Source organism: Gaeumannomyces tritici (genome assembly GCF_000145635.1).
Source record: "Gaeumannomyces tritici R3-111a-1 unplaced genomic scaffold supercont2.3, whole genome shotgun sequence".
Classification (NCBI taxonomy): Eukaryota; Fungi; Ascomycota; class Sordariomycetes; order Magnaporthales; family Magnaporthaceae; genus Gaeumannomyces; species Gaeumannomyces tritici.
In genome coordinates, this window is record NW_008804547.1 from 1,974,418 (window position 1) to 1,990,457 (window position 16,040).

Sequence of the window (16,040 nt, forward strand, 5' to 3'; positions counted from 1 at the left end):
GGGGGGGGGGCTGCCGTGCCCACCCAAGACCCTGCCTGGAGTTAGAGTTTTTCATGGGCATGAAGAAGAAGGAGAGCAGGAAGAGGAAAAAAAAGAAAGGATGAATGTTCCAAATCGGGGTCATGATCCGAGGATGGGGGGCCTGCCTGGGCAGGGCTCCTTTCGTAATTTTAGCCAGGTTGCGACACGGACCGATTTCCTAGGTGGAGGCGATGCTTGGCAGTTGCGGCCTCGACGCCGACGGACGCCTCCCACCCCCTCAACAAGCCAACCAGCCATGAAAGAACCTGGGTACTCAAGCCCTCATGCCAGGTCGCCCGCCCGCCCCCCAGCCTGCATATCATGCCCCTCGCTTTTAGTCCTCTAGCCTCCCCACGCCCTCGGAGCCCCCTGCACGGCGTCGGCTCGGGAATCGCGTAGGTTGCACGTGTGTGTGTGTGTGTGCGAACAAGGCAAACGGGGAACTCATCACCGTAAGCGACCAACCATGAAACCCATGCGCCCGTCACTTACGGCTTGACGGATTCGACGACTGCCGGCTCGCCACGCTTGTTCGGCCCGCCGACGGGCTGTCGTGCCAGACTTGCATGCGATGAACGCCATGTCCCGCGCTAGCCGTATCTGTGGATGCGTATGTTCACGTATATGGAACGCTGGTGGCCGAATTAGGATGAACCTCGCTTCGATGAAAAGGGAAAAAAAACGGGAGCGTGAGGTAGGATTGGAGGGAGCCAATGTAGTGGCGAGCCCACGGCAGACAAAGTAGGCAGAAGAGGTTCGGTTACATAAAAGTACAGTGTTACACAAGCAAGGAATTAAACGAGGTAGACGCCCAAATATAGACTGACTGTGCCGCTCCCACAATACCAAGGCCGTATTGAGGAAAGAAAAAAGCGTGTGTTTCCTGCGAGATCAGGGTGGTCCATCAGATGAAGAAAGAAAGAAGGGAAAGAAGAAAAACCACCGAGTGACGCCATGCTATCACCTAGATCAACGAAATACCGCATCGTGAATAGGGAGAAAGCCCGACCAAACACGTGAAAAGCAAGACAACCAGAGACGACTATCTCTCACTGCTGACAAAAGGATCGACCTCGTGCCGTTTGGCCGCGGGCTCTTGCTCCTCCTCAGGGACATCGTACTTGTCCTGCCAAAGCTTGCGCAGAACCTGATAGATGAACAGGAACTGGCCCTCGGCCTGGACCATGTTCCGACGCTGCTCGCGGAGCTGATTCACCGTGTGGAAGATGAGGTCGCCATCGCCGGCGCCTCCGTCGCCAGCGTACGTCCTATCCTCCTCCTGATCGTCCCAGTCCTCCAGCACACCCGAGTCGAGCTCTCGCATCAGATGCTCAAGCGCAATGAAGGTGCCTGAGCGTCCAACACCAGCGCTGCAATGTACGATGCGTGGGTTCTCTGGGTCCGCGTTCTTCTCGCGCGACAGTCTCATCAGCGTAAAGAAGGAGTCGAGGTCCTCCAGCGCCGGTACTCCGAAGTCGGGCCACTTCTTGTAGAGGAAGTGATGCACCACGCGCTCTTCCACCTCGGCCGCCTCGCTTTCGTCCTCCTCCTCGATGCCGTTCTCCTCCTCGATGCCGTTCTCCTCACGGTCTGTCGACCCCGCAGGTGTGCGATCGTCGCCCGTCCTCGCCGAGGCTCTACTACTACTCCTGCTGCTGCCTTGACCGGTTTGGGACCTATCCCTCCGCTTCTTTAAGCTGGGGAAGATGCTGCGCCCAGCCGGTGGGTCGGGTTTGAAGGGAGACATGATCATCACGTCGTCGTCGTCCCCTTGGGTCGTCTCTATCGGGCTCGTCGCCTCCGACTCTACGTCTCGCTTGCGACTGCCACCCTCGCCATCCGACAAATTATGTCGCTGCTTCCGTAGTGGTGTAGCGGGTGTGCCTGCCGTTGGAACGCCTGCCCGGCGGTGGACTCGGATCACCAGCTTGCGTAGCTCGATGGCATCACCTGCGCAAGTAGGCTCGATGGCCTCGCAGCGCACCGAGGCACGGAAGCCATCTGCAAACTCATCCGAGGCGCCAATCTCGATCGGGGGTGAGTCGGGAGAGCGGGGAAAGTATGGATAGCACTTCTCAGCTGGGCCCTCATGCGTCTCAGTCAACATGACTATGACTGCGGGACCGCGCAGCTGCTCAAAAACCATACGCCAGACGTGCTCGACCGAGTTTTTCTTGGGCCCCTGCATAGCGATGTATCGACTCGGGTGGTCCTCCGCATCGCTTCCGCCTTGTTCAAACGGGCCACCCGTGGTGGCTGAAAGACATATGGGCGAGGCGTTGATGTAGTCCGGTTTCCCCGGGGGCACCTGCAGCCGAACACGGTTGTTCTGCCATGGCTGGACGTTGATGTAGCGATCCAGGCGCTTGACGTGAGCTTGCGACGGCACCCGAGCAAACTGAAATGTTGGCGCCGGGTTCTGGGCCGATTGCAACATGCGCTCCCGTTCTAGCCATGTCAGATCCTGGAACTTGTTCTCTATTTCCTGTGGCGAGAGGGTGAGGAAAGATGGAATTTGCGGGCCTCTAGCGCCAGAGCCAGGCTGACGCTTCCTAGCTTGTGACTGAGATCGCGAGCGCTGCGGGCGCGGGAAGTCTTGCCGCTTGGGAACTATGGCCGAGACAGCGTGTTGGGCTGTTGAGAGGGGCGAGGCATTCTGTTGTTGATCGATCCCGCTGAGGTCGGTGTTGATGAAGAGGCCGGGATGCGCAGAAGAGCTGGTCGGCGACTGGGGGAGGGCCGCAGGGGGCGACGAGCGCGCGCGCTTTGTCGAGGTTCGGAGGTGGAGGCCACGGAACGGTGAGTGCATGTCCCGCCGGCGTTCGGGAGCCGCGGCGGCCATAAGGACCTGATGTGCCGTGGCGGGGGCTGCGGCTGCGGTTTCTGGGTCGGACGGAGACGAGGTGCGCGAGGCGGCAGAGGTAGCAGCGGCCTTGTCGTCAGCGGCAACACCGGTGGCTCCGGTCGAGTCCTTTTTGCTCCTTCGAAACTTGGAAAAGCGCTCCATATCTGAAGAAGTCGGCCGGGTGGCGTTGTAGCGACACGTCAGGTTGGGACGCTCGGAGAGGTTTTGAGCCAACGATTTCCACGGGTGGAGCAGCCTGGCGAGTTTGTTGGGGCGATAGATGTTTGTGTTTGGCTCACTGAGTGAGCAGCTTGGGCTTGTTTGGTGGCGCGCAGACGGCAGATGGCGGGTCAACTAGTGGGTGACAATGGCGTTCGGAGGAGAGCCGGGCCAGCGGTGGAACAAAGACGGCGATATCTCAGTTGCGGCGGGAGCAGACTCGGAGCATGGTTGCAAGATATTGGACAAAGGCAGTTCGCCTAAAACGGTGCGCGATGAGGACGGAGGTAGCGTAAGATCTCAGAGAGTAGCGAGGTTGACAGTGATAAGAAATGGACACGGAGGCGCGCGGCAGTGTCCGTCTTAGGATTGGGGCGACGCCGAGATTTGTTGGTGCCAAGGGCATTGTCGGGTGGTCGAGGTTTGTCGTGCTCAGGTGGATCCGTAGTGGGTAGAGCTAGGCTAGCCGGATTCATCAAGGTGGGTGCTCGGGCCGGGCGAAGGTACAGTACAGGGGATGTGCAGGCGGCTGATAACAGGGGGAGGGGTAGCGCAGGTGGCGTTGAGCTCAGCCTAGGCCCTAGGCCGCTCAGTTTAGGCGGGGTCTGCCCGGAAACGTCTCCAGTCCTGAGCCTGGGCGGGTGCTGAGCAGCAGGCAGCGTGGCAGCATGCACATCACGCATCGAAACTCGACGATGCCTGACTGACGTTGTCCATGCATCATTCCTCCACCCCGCGAGCTGCTGGGCTGCGACAGTCAAGCAATCAAAGTCCAGCCCGAGCGAGACCTCTGTGATCGGCGCCAAACGCATGTGGCCAGCGGATTAAGTCTTCCGCATTCGGTTGGTCGAGGGAGAATATCTCATCAATGATCGCACTCAAGCATTTATTTACGCACTCACGCTCTGATAATGACCTGGGCGAGCGCTCTTGTTGTCAGCCTCGCCCATTGGGTGCTCCCAGCTGCACTTTTTGTTTCCGGCTGTTTGGGATCGGAGATTCGGATGCCCCTGTCGGTTGCAATATCGCAGAATGGCATCCACCTATGCCCCGAGCGACCGAGCAGAGGCCCGCTGGGTCCACTAAAAAAGCACAGCCCAGGTGCCCCCACTCAACGCAGCGGGTGGTCGCAAGGGCTGCAACCACGGCATATTCGGCCAACGCGACACACCCACACCCAGCGTAACCCAGTTCTCGACAGCGAGCTCGATTTTTCCTGTTATTTTGGAGCATGCACATGGGTCTGTCAGAGGCCTGAACCTTGGCCTGCGGCACCACCGACCGGGAACTCAAGAGTGAGCTGGGACTGCCAGGTCGTGTCCGCCATCGGAACCGTCTGAACGGATCTGCCAAGGTTGGGACGACGAAAGCAGCTCCCGCCGTGCTATATATAGCACACAGTATCCGCGGATTAGCTGTCTGCACCAGATACCTACTACCTACTACCTAGGTATGTTGCTGGAAACACAGCGTGCCTCAAAGATAGGTTGCGTCTCTCTTTGGCAAGTTAGGAGAAGTCGGGGCGGCTGGCTTTCTAGAATAGTAACTCGAAAACATGACATCGGTAGCCCAATCGACAGATGTCTGGGGGATCAGAGATTCCTTGAAACCTCCTGAAGTGGGCTGTCAGATATTCCAATGGTTTATTTTTGAATTAGTAAAGAACGGTGCTCCGATCCTTCGCTGCGAATACCTACCTGCATTTGGGCATCAGTTCGTCTATCTGGCGACATCTATGGATCGAGCGAGGGTCTGGGGTTGCTCGGAGAAGCCTCGTGGAATTGTTCTGTCGCGTGGCGAGGTATCATGTCGTAACCTTGGGACCCGCATGCCGGCTGCTCCACCAGCTGTCTTAGCATGCTTGATATTAGGCCTCTCATCTGCGAGGTTAAATAGCGTCCGACACCGCTGAAACTGCACAGCCAGCCCGCCAAAAAGACCAACAAGACACCAGCTTCAATCGTATCATTGATGACCATCGGACGCGAGCGGAAATGGCGCCCAGCCAGCCCACTGGAGGAAGGGGAGGTTGATGCCAAGTTTTGGCCGAAAAAAAAAGATCAGTGAGGTTACTGGAGAACGCTGCCTCCTTTTTACACCCCGAAAAGTAGACGCACAATTATGGACGGGATGCATTGGTAGCTCCAGGCTGGATCGATCGGTATCAACAGTAAAAGTAAGAGGAGAAATGTGTAACCTGGCAACACACCCAAAGCACAAGTATCAATACATGATTGTGAAAGTACGGTGCGGACGATGGCTGGAAGTACAATGTCCCAAATACATCCGAGACGAGACAAAGTCGCCCAAATCTAGCCCACCATACGTTCTCAGGCAGTCGCGGAATACACAGCAGTCGCAAACCGGCCGCATTCAATCCTCTGCTCCAGGCTAATCTTGCGCCCCTTGCCGCCTTCGCCGATCCGGACTGTCGCGCGGGGAGTCAGTTGCAGCCGCCCAGCGTTGCCACTCACCACAGCCGCGGCTCTGGCATTGTTGTTGCCGCTGCCGACGTCGAGGGGTGCGATGTGCGCCGGCTCATTCAAGTTGTTGCGCTTGCCGGTCCCGAGCTGATAAAATTCGTTCCCGCCCCATAGGACTATATCGGAGCCCCAGTTGGTGCTGCCGCTGGGAGCGCGAGCCTGGACTGAGGTCGCATTGTCGAGCACCGCTGCCGCGTGTGTGCTCCCTACCGACAGATGCCGCACGCCGATTGGTACCATGCTTCGGGTGGCGTCGTTGTACTCGGACAGGCCCGAGAGGCTCTTGATCTTGGCTGGCACTGACGTCAGGTGTACCCATTTGCCCGTGCCCAAGTTGCCGTACAGGCCCTCGCCGCAAGCCCACGTATCTTGCGTGGCCGGCTTGGCCAAGTTGACCGTAAAGTAAGAATTCGAGCCACCTGCTGCAACGGAGCCAACAGACAGCGCTGGACCGGCACCGCCGTTGGCGCCATAGAGCTTCTCGAGTGGAATGGCCTTCGGTGCGTCGGTGCCTGGGTTCTCGAGATCAAGCTCGTAGCCGAGCTGCCCGGCCGAGTTGTCGCCCCAGGCATGAACCTGCGGGCTTTTGCCGCTCAGAGCAAGCGAGTGATAGTTCCCCGTGGCAATTTGTTTGATTGGTGGTAGCCCTTTGACTAGGGATGGTTGGTCATATGGACCCTCCGGCTTCGTCTGCCAGGTCAATCCTGGGATTCCAAGCTGCCCCTTGGATGGGAAGCCGACCATGCTAGACGCCGCTGAGAAGACACGGCCACTCGAGGTCAGGAGCAGGCAGTGTTCCAGCCCGCTGCTGACATCCGCAACCTTCTCTCGCCAGCCGAGGCTAGGCGGCGTCAGGATCCTGTAGTTGATGGAGTCGGAGGCGCCGCCCGACCAAAACGGGATCCAGGAGGACGAGGGCGGCTTTTGCCCTGCTTCCTGCTGGTCGGACTTTGCGATCGGAAACGAAAACACGGCGCCGCCCCTGGAAAGGGCTATGATGCGGTCGCTGGAGACAGCCACTTTCGTGATGTCTTTGCCTGTCAACGTCTTGACTGGCACCTGCGTGTCGGGAGCGAAAGCATTGCCCCACTGGACGATGTCTCCATCCTCCGTCACAGCTACTCCAAAGTCTCGATCAATCTTGAGATCGCGGAGCAGCATGCCATCGAAGAAGGGAATTCGGCGTGGCGTCTTGATAACGGCCTCGGACGAATCGGGTGCCACCGCCCTGCCAGAGTTGGATCCCCAGGCATAAACGCCCGGATTTTCCCAGCTTTTTTCAACCTGGACATGCTGGGCGCTCAATAGGGCCCGATCCTCCTCCACCAGTGTTGCCTCCTTGAGACGCTGCTTCTCTGACTGCTTGACGGCAGTATCCTCCTTCGGCTTGGTAGCGGAGTCCGTGCCTTCAACGTAGCCAGGATAGAGATACCAGCCTGCGCAGGCAGAGACCACCATGACGGGAACAAGTCCCGTGCCCCAGCCGCCACGCGGGCCTTTGTTACGAGCGGTAGCCCATGACGGGCCACTGCTCGCATGGCGCGTCCATCGTAAAGGTGGTGCGGCGCGTTGTCCGCAAGATGCCGCCGATAGTGCGGTGCGCCGGAGCGCGCCAGTTCGATGCATTGCTGCAGGTACCTGTGGGCTGAAAATCTCGTTGAAGACCTTGGTTGTCTTGTGGAGAAGTGGAAGCTATTCAGACAAAAATCTACCTAGCCTCTGGGTATTCAAACCCCACACCTGTAACAATGGCACGTGCGATTACCCGCTGAAGAGGGGAAGCTTGCAACTATCGCACGGCTTCAGGTCGGGTGCTAGGCTGTGAGATCCATTCATCCCATCCGCATCGGCGGCACTCTAGATCCTCAATGCGGCACTCGACCTAAAGCGGGCTCACCCCTGGGGATGATGCTGTCCCTCACAGCATGTCCGTGCACCACCGTTTCTAACAGGGGTCCAGCTCCACTTCCTGCAAGCCCCACACAGAGCAGCGACGACGATGCCACGCTTCGATTGCTGCAAGCGCGCAAAGCCCCAAGCACAGGCACAGCTCGACTGATCAAGCCCACCCGCCCGCCTGCGAAGACGACGACGATTCGGCGATTTACCCTCGCCTTAAGCCATAGGGCTGCCTGCTGGTGAACATGTACGACGACTCATGGTACAGCTTCGTGCCCGACTTCAAGGGCAAGAAGAGCAGTGGCTCACAAGCCCACGCCCACCGCAGAAAAGAGTCGCTACTCCAACAGCCCAACGTACGCATGGCCTTGAACCGCCGAGAGCCTAAACGTATGCGGTACTGATGTGTTCGGTGCCGTAGGGAGGCGCGCAAGCGTCCGACGCCATCGGGCAGTTGGATGCACTGGCCGAGGACGATGAGGAAGATGGCCCATCCGACCCCTCCTTGAGCCGGCGGGCGAAATCATACTCGGACTTTTACGATATTGTGCGGGAGCAGCTGGGGAAAGATACGAAGAAGAAACGGAGGAAGAGAAGGGACAGAACCTGGGACGCCCTGGCTGTTGAGACAGCGGGTCTCCCTCGCACCGCTCGTCCCGACGACGACACCCCTTTCTTCGAAGTCCTCCAGGATGAGTTGCTCGAGGCCAGCCAGCAGGAGTATATGTGCGTTTGACGACGCAGACCACCGCCCCCTGTCTGGCCCACTGGCCTGGACATCTGTGAAAATCTTCCCCGCGGCTCACATTCAATCTTGGTCCTCAGCACGTATCGCGACAAGCTGGCCCTGACGGAGCGGCACCTCGGCACCCTCATCGAGGATACGGACGGGGCACTGCACATCCTTGCTTCTCTTGCAGAGTCATTCCGCGCCGTGGAGGAGCAAACAACCTCGTTCCAGTCCCAGTGCGACGACCTGCTAACGGAGCAGCGACGGCTTGAGAAACTCGCCGACGATGTTCGCTCCGACTTCTACTACTATGCATACCTCGAGGAGGTCACTCGCCGCCTAAATGCTCCGGGGGCTAGCCGTCTTGCTGACGGTGCCCCGTTTTCCGAGATACTGACAAACTTGGAGTCTTGCATCGACTTCATGGCACAACACGTAAGTTTGGGCTTGCTTTTTTTTTTTTTTTGCGAAACAGACACCGTCGAGATGCCTGAATGCTGACCATTTTCTTGCATGTGTTCGAATAGCCGGCATATCGCGATGCCGAATCCTACCATGCTCGATATCAGGCCCTGCTGACGAAAGCGTTGCACCTCCTCGAGGTTGGCTTCACCGCACTCCTGGATAAGGTTTCGGGCGAGGTCTCGAAGCAGATTGCGGCCACGCAGTCCGAGTCGACTCGGCACGCGCTAGCGTATGGTCGCTTTGAGGAGATGATACTTGATTCATACTCGCTCATTCCCAATATCCAAAAGGTAGTCCTACAGGCATACGACCGTGGGGGAAACCACCAGTCAGGTTCCTGTGTCGATATGTACACCAACACAGCCAATAACCTTTTGCGGACCTACCTGGCGTCGCGGGACCGCGATCTTCGCCCACTCAGCCAGGCGGACCGTGACTCTTTCAAGGAAGAGTGTAAGGAGGCATCCATTGAGACAGCGTGTCGCAGCTTCGTCAAGCAGTGCTTCGAACGATCCCACAACGAGGCTATGCTCTTCGCACGTGTGTTTGGTATCGACCCTCACTACAACCCTGATGCAGAGTCGGCATTTGCGATTGTCAAGGCGCACCGCAGTGACACCGTCAGTGGTGTCAACGTGGCCCCTATTGCAACGGCGCTGCAGACTGCACTTACGCCGGCCACTCCTGGGGATTTGCAGGCGCTCTCTGCAGTACTCGGCTGGCTGTCTGCCGAGTATCTGGCCGACGACTCTACCGACTACTACGGTGATGACGATGACGGGGACCGGGCCGATGAGACGACGCCCGCGGCGATGCACCGGCGCGAGGTGGCAGTCAGGCTCCTGGCTGAGCACCTGTGGCCCTTTGCAGACGGGCTATTTGAAGCCGAGATTGTCAGGTCCATCACCAAGGCGCCTATTGTCCCTGATGCGCTTAAGATCGAGCCTGCAGCCAGTGGAGACGCGTCGTCCAACGCGTACCCTCCTGTGAAGCAGGCGCTGGACCTGCTCATAATGTTTGACCGGTGCATGCCTAAGGAGAGATGTGTAAGTGGTTCCTTGCCCATGAGACTAAGGTTAAGGTATAATGAGGTCAGCGAAAAGACATGCTGATTTGGTATATACATCTCGACGCACAGCAACGCAGCAGCCCAGTCGTCTTCAAGATAGTGAAGGAGTCGATCCAGGGGCTGCAACGGGCCGAGGCCAAGATCAAATCGAGCAAGAATGGCACAGATCCGGACCTATTCATGATCAAAAATCTACTCATCCTGAAGAACGAGCTGCTCACTCTCGAAATTGGCGACGTACGAAGCCAAGGGGAGGGAATGGAGCACTTTGGCCAGATATGGGATGCCATCTCAACAGCGCAGGGATGGGTCGGCTACTTCAGCAGTTTTATACCGGGGGCTTCGCTCTTCTCGCGCGGCTCACCCGCTCCGGGCAGGACAGGCACACCTGCTACCGGAACGCCCGGAACGCCTGGAATGGGAGCTGCCGATAATCAAGACGCGAGTGAGCAACTGGACGAGCTTCTACGACAGTCCATCGTCGCGTTCACAAGACGCTGGGGCACACTGGTCAACGACGCGCAGACGCGAAAACTTGGGGGTAAGAACATGGCCAAGCTAGAGCGCGACCTGGATGAGCTGTTGCAGAAGGTTTTTGGCAACCAGCCCGAGGTTGTGGCCAAGCTCAAGGAGGCTATCCAACTCAACGCCCAGGCACAGGGGGACAAAAACAGCAAGGTGTCACGGGTATGATTGGAGATTCAAGACATGAACCATGGTACTCGACGACTGTCGGCAGGGCGGCATTTGGAAGCAGGGTGTTCTTCTGGTTTTTGGCAATGAGTGGAAAATATAGTCAGCTCATCATCAAGAGGCTGCGTGATGCCTTCATTTGATAGCCAGCGAAACCCAAAATTCCTCCCTTCTTGGCGAGCACGTCATCTGCAGCCTCCCATGATGAAATGCAAGCGAGTCGCCGCCGACGCCCCACCATGGAAAGCCCCGACTCCCTGCTGCATCCATTCCTGGTGTGCTCCGATAGCGGCGTCCAATGCTTCCCGTCGGACCGGATCAAGCACACAAAGTTCCCCACCATTAGGGAGTAGCTCCAGCCTCCCAGCTTGTCACATTTTCAGCGCGTGCTATGACGGGACGAATCAAACGCTAGGCCGTATCAATATCACACTTGACAGCACCAGCGCCGCCCCGAGCATACCGCTATCCCAAACCCAACATCACATATATTTCAGGGCCCCAGACCTCTCCCACCTTGCGGACTGGCGACACAAGGCCGTCACACCCCGCCCCCCATAACACAGCCGCAACATTTCCTTTCGCGACAGGTTTTTTCCAAGCCCCATACGGCGGCGAGAACCGCTCCGGCTTGCCCAGAGAAGGCAGGCGAGGAGGAGGAGCGATCCAGGAGAAGCAGGCAGCGGACGGCAGCCCTAGCGGAAAGCCCGGGACAAAAAGAACAAAAAAACAAAGCACAAACGCAAACATGGCAACCTCGGCCGCCGACGTCGAAAGGCATAGCCGAAACGCACCGCCGCCGCCGTCCGAGTCGTCGGCGGGCCTGCAAACGGCCAAGGACCTGCTCTCGGGGGCGGCGGGCGGCGTGGCGCAGGTGCTGATCGGGCAGCCCTTCGACATCGTCAAGGTGCGGCTGCAGACGACGGCGGCGTACCCGTCGGCGCTGGCGGCCGCCACGTCCATCTGGAAGAACGAGGGCCCGCTGGCCTTCTACAAGGGCACGCTGACGCCGCTCCTGGGCATCGGCGCCTGCGTCTCGGTCCAGTTCGGCGCCTTCCACCAGGCCCGCCGCTGGTTCGAGGCCCGCAACGGCTCCGCCGGCGGCGACAACGGCGCCCCCCTGGGCTACGGCCAGTACTACGCGGCCGGCGCCTTCGCGGGCGTCGCCAACTCGGTCATCTCGACCCCGATCGAGCACGTGCGCATCCGGCTGCAGACGCAGCCGCACGGCGCCGCGCGCCTGTACTCGGGCCCCGTCGACTGCGCCCGCAAGCTGGGCGCGGCCGCCGGCGGCGTCCTCCCCGGCGTGTACCGCGGCGGGGCCGTGACGGTGCTGCGCGAGGCGCAGGCCTACGGCGTGTGGTTCCTGGCCTTCGAGTGGCTCATGGCCGCCGACGCGGCCCGCAACGGCGTCGCGCGCGCGGACGTGGCCACGTGGAAGGTCGCCCTCTACGGGGGGCCCGCCGGCGAGGCCCTCTGGCTGGCCAGCTACCCGCTCGACGTGGTCAAGAGCAAGATGCAGACCGACGGTTTCGGCCGGCACAGGCGCTACGCGAGCATGCGCGACTGCTTCGCCCAGACGTGGCGCGCCGAGGGCGCCAGGGGCTTCTGGAAAGGCCTCGGCCCCACCCTGCTCAGGGCCATGCCTGTCAGCGCCGGCACCTTTGCCGTCGTCGAGATGACCATGCGCGCTCTCGGCTGAGCTCTTTTTTATTGTTGTTGTTGTCCTGCTTTGCGCCGCCTCTTTCACGCTTTGAGTCCAAGACGCGCGGTTTGGCATAGCAATACCCTTAGATCAAGCATCCTTGGCTGTCGGGATTTTCATACTTCTCCTTTTATTGGACTGGACTTTTCATTTGGGTTCCTGTGGCGAGATCGGTTCATTTTCTACACTTTTACTGATATCGGTAGACATTGGATACACATGTAGCGTTATGCGGATCTCATTCCACGTCCATATCAAGGGGCTGGGCATTCGCTGAGCACCCAGTTTGTTTGCACCTTTCACGGGAACGACAAACACCTGCGCTTATCTTCTTTCTTCATCTCATTTCCAATCGTTCATATCTCTCACGCATGCATGCTTCCCTAAACCTCCATGCTATGCGCTCACCTCAACCCGCCGCTGCAAAATGTGTCTTGCATTGGCCAGCGTGAGCATCTCGACGCCCAGCTCCTCGAGAAGCTTTCTCGCATCGGCCTCGTCCATGAGGATCCGGTCATTGGCCTGCCTGAGCGTGATGACGGATTGTTCCCTAGTTGTACTACCGTCGGCATGCTCTGGAGCATCGAGCGGGAGGCTCAGGAGCCTGATTCCCTCCTGCACACTCAGCAGCATTGCAGAGCCGTCCGGAATGTAGCGCTCGACTAGCAACACCACTGCTTGGACGTCGCGGGCGAACTGAGCCGCGCCGAAGGCTGTGAAGCTGTGCCCCATAAGCACGCCATCCCACAGCGCATCGTTGAGCTTGTCCAAGGCCTCGCGCCAGACGCGTCGGAATGCGGCCGTGCTAAGGGCACGATGCAAGAAGTCCAAGTTGCGTTTGATGATCTATCATGTTGGTTAGCATGAGCAATCTGCGGTTGGAGATGGCGTGAATCTCAAAAATGAGGGTCTTGAAGATCGCTAAGGATTCTTACTCGGAGAGGTTCATCTAGCTCGGGCGATATCGCAAGCTGTGATGGATCGGCTTGGGAGGGGTCATCGCTGATGGTCGTCCATTGACCCAGCCTCAGGTAAGGGCGGAAGGCGGTGTAGTGCGCATCGGCAAGGGAGGAGATGATCAAGTTGAGCGCCGCTTTGCGCCGAGCGTTATACGCCGCGATGATCTCGTCAAATATAACGGCGCCGTCGCCATCGGAGCCAACGGCCGCAGATGTTCTCTCTTTGACGTCGTCAAAACTTAGACCGCCCGCGAGACTCTCCTGTCCCTCCTTCTTCTTGGCCCGGCCCTGAAGCTCCTGCCAGAAAACAATAAAGAACTAAGGTTGGGTGGAGGAGGTTCTATGTATTAGCATCCGACTGGGAAATTTCCAGAGAGTTGATCGATAATTGGCCTTACTTCTTCGTTGCTCCAGTCTTCCAGCGCATTGACCACGTGGTCGGCGCCGCCATAGACCTTGCAGAGTACTTCAAGAGACCCAGTACCCTCAAGCGCAGCGAGCTGCTCCTTAGTAGCCCCCTGCAGCGTGCGGGCAAAGGTCGAAGTAAGCGACATGTAGGCCTCGAGAGAACCCCGGAGATGGTCGTGGAACTCGTCTAGGATGGCAAGCTGGATATCGATGAGGAAACGCAACCGGTGCGAGAAGCGCCGGACACGCTCGTACTGGCTAGTCACGGACTTAAGAAGATCCGTTACGCGAGAGGCAGCAAACGTCGGCTTGGTTTTGCCGGGGCCGCCGTAGTCGTAGTCGATAGCACGCGCTTCGGCCGAGTCCATGATGGCCTTAAACCGTGTGAGCGCAAACTCTTTCTCCGCTTGCAGCCATGCCACAAAGTGCGTCTCCAGTACGCCCGCGGTCAGTCCATCCCAGCCACTATTGTCGCCCCCATCGCCGTCATCGTAACCGAAACGAGTTCGTATATCCTCGTCAAACGTCAAGAGTTGCCCGATAAAGCTACTCAGGAAGCTTGAGTCCAGGACCGCTTCGGCTGCTGCCGCCGAGACTTTCTCTCGCAAAACGGGCAGCAGCGAGGTTACCAGGGCACAGACTGGGTCCATATACACTAGCCTAGCAGAAGCGGCAGTGTCGCCAAGCTTAGACGACAGCGTATATCCAAAGTTGTCCCGGAAGAAGTCCTCCCAGGTCGCGACAAGGCGTATCACCCAGGGGAAGCAATGCTGCCCGATCAGGCGGTTGTTGGCGGTCGGGCGATCGCCCAGGAAGTGGTAACGAAACTCCTTGATCCATATCTGGGCCATGACATCGATGGGGAGCAGCGGGACAACCGAGGAGTCGTAAAGAATCTCGGGGATTTGCAGATCGACCAGCTTCTCGAAGCAGCCGCGCCACTCCTCGTCGACCAGAAGGTCGGGCTGCACTGACGATGGCCACTTTCGTTCAGCCAGGAGGGCTCTCATCTCGTCCGACATGGTGGCCTTCATCTCGGACCAGAGGGCCTCGGCAACAGCGTCGACGTGGGCGACGAGGTGAGTGGCAGCGCCGTCGGCGGGGACCTGCAGTTCGCGCAGGCGCGCCGAGAGCTGCCTCAGACGCGCATACGGTTGCAGGGCGGCCTTGGGGCTCCCGGGAAGATGGGAGCGGGCCTCGGCGCGCAAGGTCTCGACGTCGCGGAGGAGATAGAGGTAGTCGAGCGCGAGGCGGACGCGGTGCAGGCGCCGCATGGAGGGTTCTAGGCGGCGGATGGCCTCGTCAGGGGCGTCAGACGAGGCGACTATCTGCAGGCGCAAGTCGATGCTGCGCTGCAGGGTGTCAAAGTCGTCGATGCGATGGGCCAGCGACTCCTGGCGGTCGCTGCCCGAGCGGCGGGCCGCGTCGAGCTCCTTTGTCGCGTCATCGAGTTGGGTCTGCAGCTGGGTCCTCTGGAGCTCGACGTTGGCCAGGAGGTCGTCGAGGTGGTCGAGGTCCGTCGTCGACTGGAGCTTGTCGTCGATGAAGTCCTGGACCCGCACTTCCTGAAGAGGGTCTTCCATTTCGGCCACGCAAACGGTTTATGCCGCCTGCCCGGGGGTCTCTTGCTTGGGATCGTGTGGTGTTGGATGGGCTGCATCGAGTGCTCCTGCTGGTGGGGGATGGCCACGTTTTGGTGGGGGCTGTTGGAGAACTGCCTGCCCGTTCGATCCCCTCTCCGATCTCGCTGGACGTGTGGAGAGAGGATGAGTCATCACCAGAGCACGGGCCAAAACCCTCCGGGCCTTAGCCTATCACCTACCACTTGACTACATGGAGTTCTATCCTCCTACCTTGCCTGCATAAAACTAACAATATTGAAGCCTGAAAATCACCATCACGAAATTCCCCTTGGTGTTTTCAAGGTCGCGTCGAGACCGCATCTGACCACTCCATCAGTCGCGTTACAAAAACCCACGAAAACCTCATTTCAGCTAGTCCTCCTTCTCTATTACAAGCCAACACATCCCATCTCCTTTCAACCTTCCTTTTGAACAAATCCTGTTTATTCGTAAATCGGCAATTAGATACGCCAAAATTCGTTAATTTATAGCCGTCCCATCGTCGCTTATAGCGCCTCAGCTTATCTCTGAATCCCGCTTTCCAGCTATTTCCAACCTTCCAAAATTCTCCAAATTTTCGGAACTCCCAAATCGAGCTGGGAAGCCACATAGCAGCCACATTTACGTCGTCTCAAATCTGCTTCCAAGCTACTTGGCGCCAGCATCTCCCTTAATGCGCCAATCCATCAGCCTACCATCCGACCAACATCCAACTAACAATACGCTAAAATCTGTTATAAATCCGTGCTAAGCACGGATTACGTGACCCAAGGGGTGCTTCTTGGGCTAGGACTCATGTATATAAGAACCGCCCTGAACCTCTTAAAGGCAGGGACCCAACTCTCTCCTCCTTTCTCGTTATCTCGTAGAATAACATCACTTCGGCACCTGCCAAGCACCACTTGGCGGTTTAACCTATTAC

The 16,040-nt window shown here is 58.4% G+C and overlaps 5 protein-coding genes across 5 annotated transcripts; 2 read left to right on the forward strand and 3 right to left on the reverse strand.

Moving 5' to 3' along the window:
* Positions 1 to 256: 256 nt before the first annotated feature.
* Positions 257 to 3,475, reverse strand: GGTG_05769 (hypothetical protein). The gene has a single exon (XM_009223576.1). The coding sequence runs from the start codon at positions 3,026 to 3,028 to the stop codon at positions 1,064 to 1,066; it is 1,965 nt and encodes a 654-aa protein (XP_009221840.1). The 5' UTR covers positions 3,029 to 3,475; the 3' UTR covers positions 257 to 1,063.
* Positions 3,476 to 5,197: 1,722 nt separating this feature from the next.
* On the reverse strand, positions 5,198 to 7,461 carry GGTG_05770 (hypothetical protein). Its single transcript, XM_009223577.1, has one exon. It carries the CDS (start codon positions 7,192 to 7,194, stop codon positions 5,416 to 5,418), a length of 1,779 nt encoding a protein of 592 aa, XP_009221841.1. The 5' UTR covers positions 7,195 to 7,461; the 3' UTR covers positions 5,198 to 5,415.
* Positions 7,462 to 7,712: 251 nt separating this feature from the next.
* Positions 7,713 to 10,424, forward strand: GGTG_05771 (hypothetical protein; the record flags this gene model as incomplete). Its single annotated transcript, XM_009223578.1, has 5 exons — positions 7,713 to 7,823; positions 7,889 to 8,193; positions 8,293 to 8,632; positions 8,725 to 9,708; positions 9,801 to 10,424. 5 exons carry the CDS (start codon positions 7,713 to 7,715, stop codon positions 10,422 to 10,424), a joined length of 2,364 nt encoding a protein of 787 aa, XP_009221842.1.
* Positions 10,425 to 11,172: 748 nt separating this feature from the next.
* GGTG_05772 (carrier protein YMC1) lies at positions 11,173 to 12,126 on the forward strand (the record flags this gene model as incomplete). The annotated part of the gene is made up of 1 exon (XM_009223579.1): positions 11,173 to 12,126. The coding sequence occupies one exon, from the start codon at positions 11,173 to 11,175 to the stop codon at positions 12,124 to 12,126; it is 954 nt and encodes a 317-aa protein (XP_009221843.1).
* Positions 12,127 to 12,237: 111 nt separating this feature from the next.
* On the reverse strand, positions 12,238 to 15,185 carry GGTG_05773 (RINT-1 family protein). Its single transcript, XM_009223580.1, has 3 exons — positions 13,487 to 15,185; positions 13,065 to 13,406; positions 12,238 to 12,975 (listed from the first exon to the last, which is right to left on the reverse strand). Exons 1-3 carry the CDS (start codon positions 15,077 to 15,079, stop codon positions 12,526 to 12,528), a joined length of 2,385 nt encoding a protein of 794 aa, XP_009221844.1. The 5' UTR covers positions 15,080 to 15,185; the 3' UTR covers positions 12,238 to 12,525.
* Positions 15,186 to 16,040: the final 855 nt, after the last annotated feature.

Coding starts and splice junctions, on each gene's coding strand:
- GGTG_05769 (XM_009223576.1), bottom strand. CDS start 3,028: ATGGAGCGCTTTTCCAAGTTTCGAAGGAGCAAAAAGGACTCGACCGGA.
- GGTG_05770 (XM_009223577.1), bottom strand. CDS start 7,194: ATGCATCGAACTGGCGCGCTCCGGCGCACCGCACTATCGGCGGCATCT.
- GGTG_05773 (XM_009223580.1), bottom strand. CDS start 15,079: ATGGAAGACCCTCTTCAGGAAGTGCGGGTCCAGGACTTCATCGACGAC. Junction 13,407..13,486: donor AAGACTGGAGCAACGAAGAA/GTAAGGCCAATT, acceptor ACCCAACCTTAG/TTCTTTATTGTTTTCTGGCA. Junction 12,976..13,064: donor AGCTAGATGAACCTCTCCGA/GTAAGAATCCTT, acceptor CCAACATGATAG/ATCATCAAACGCAACTTGGA.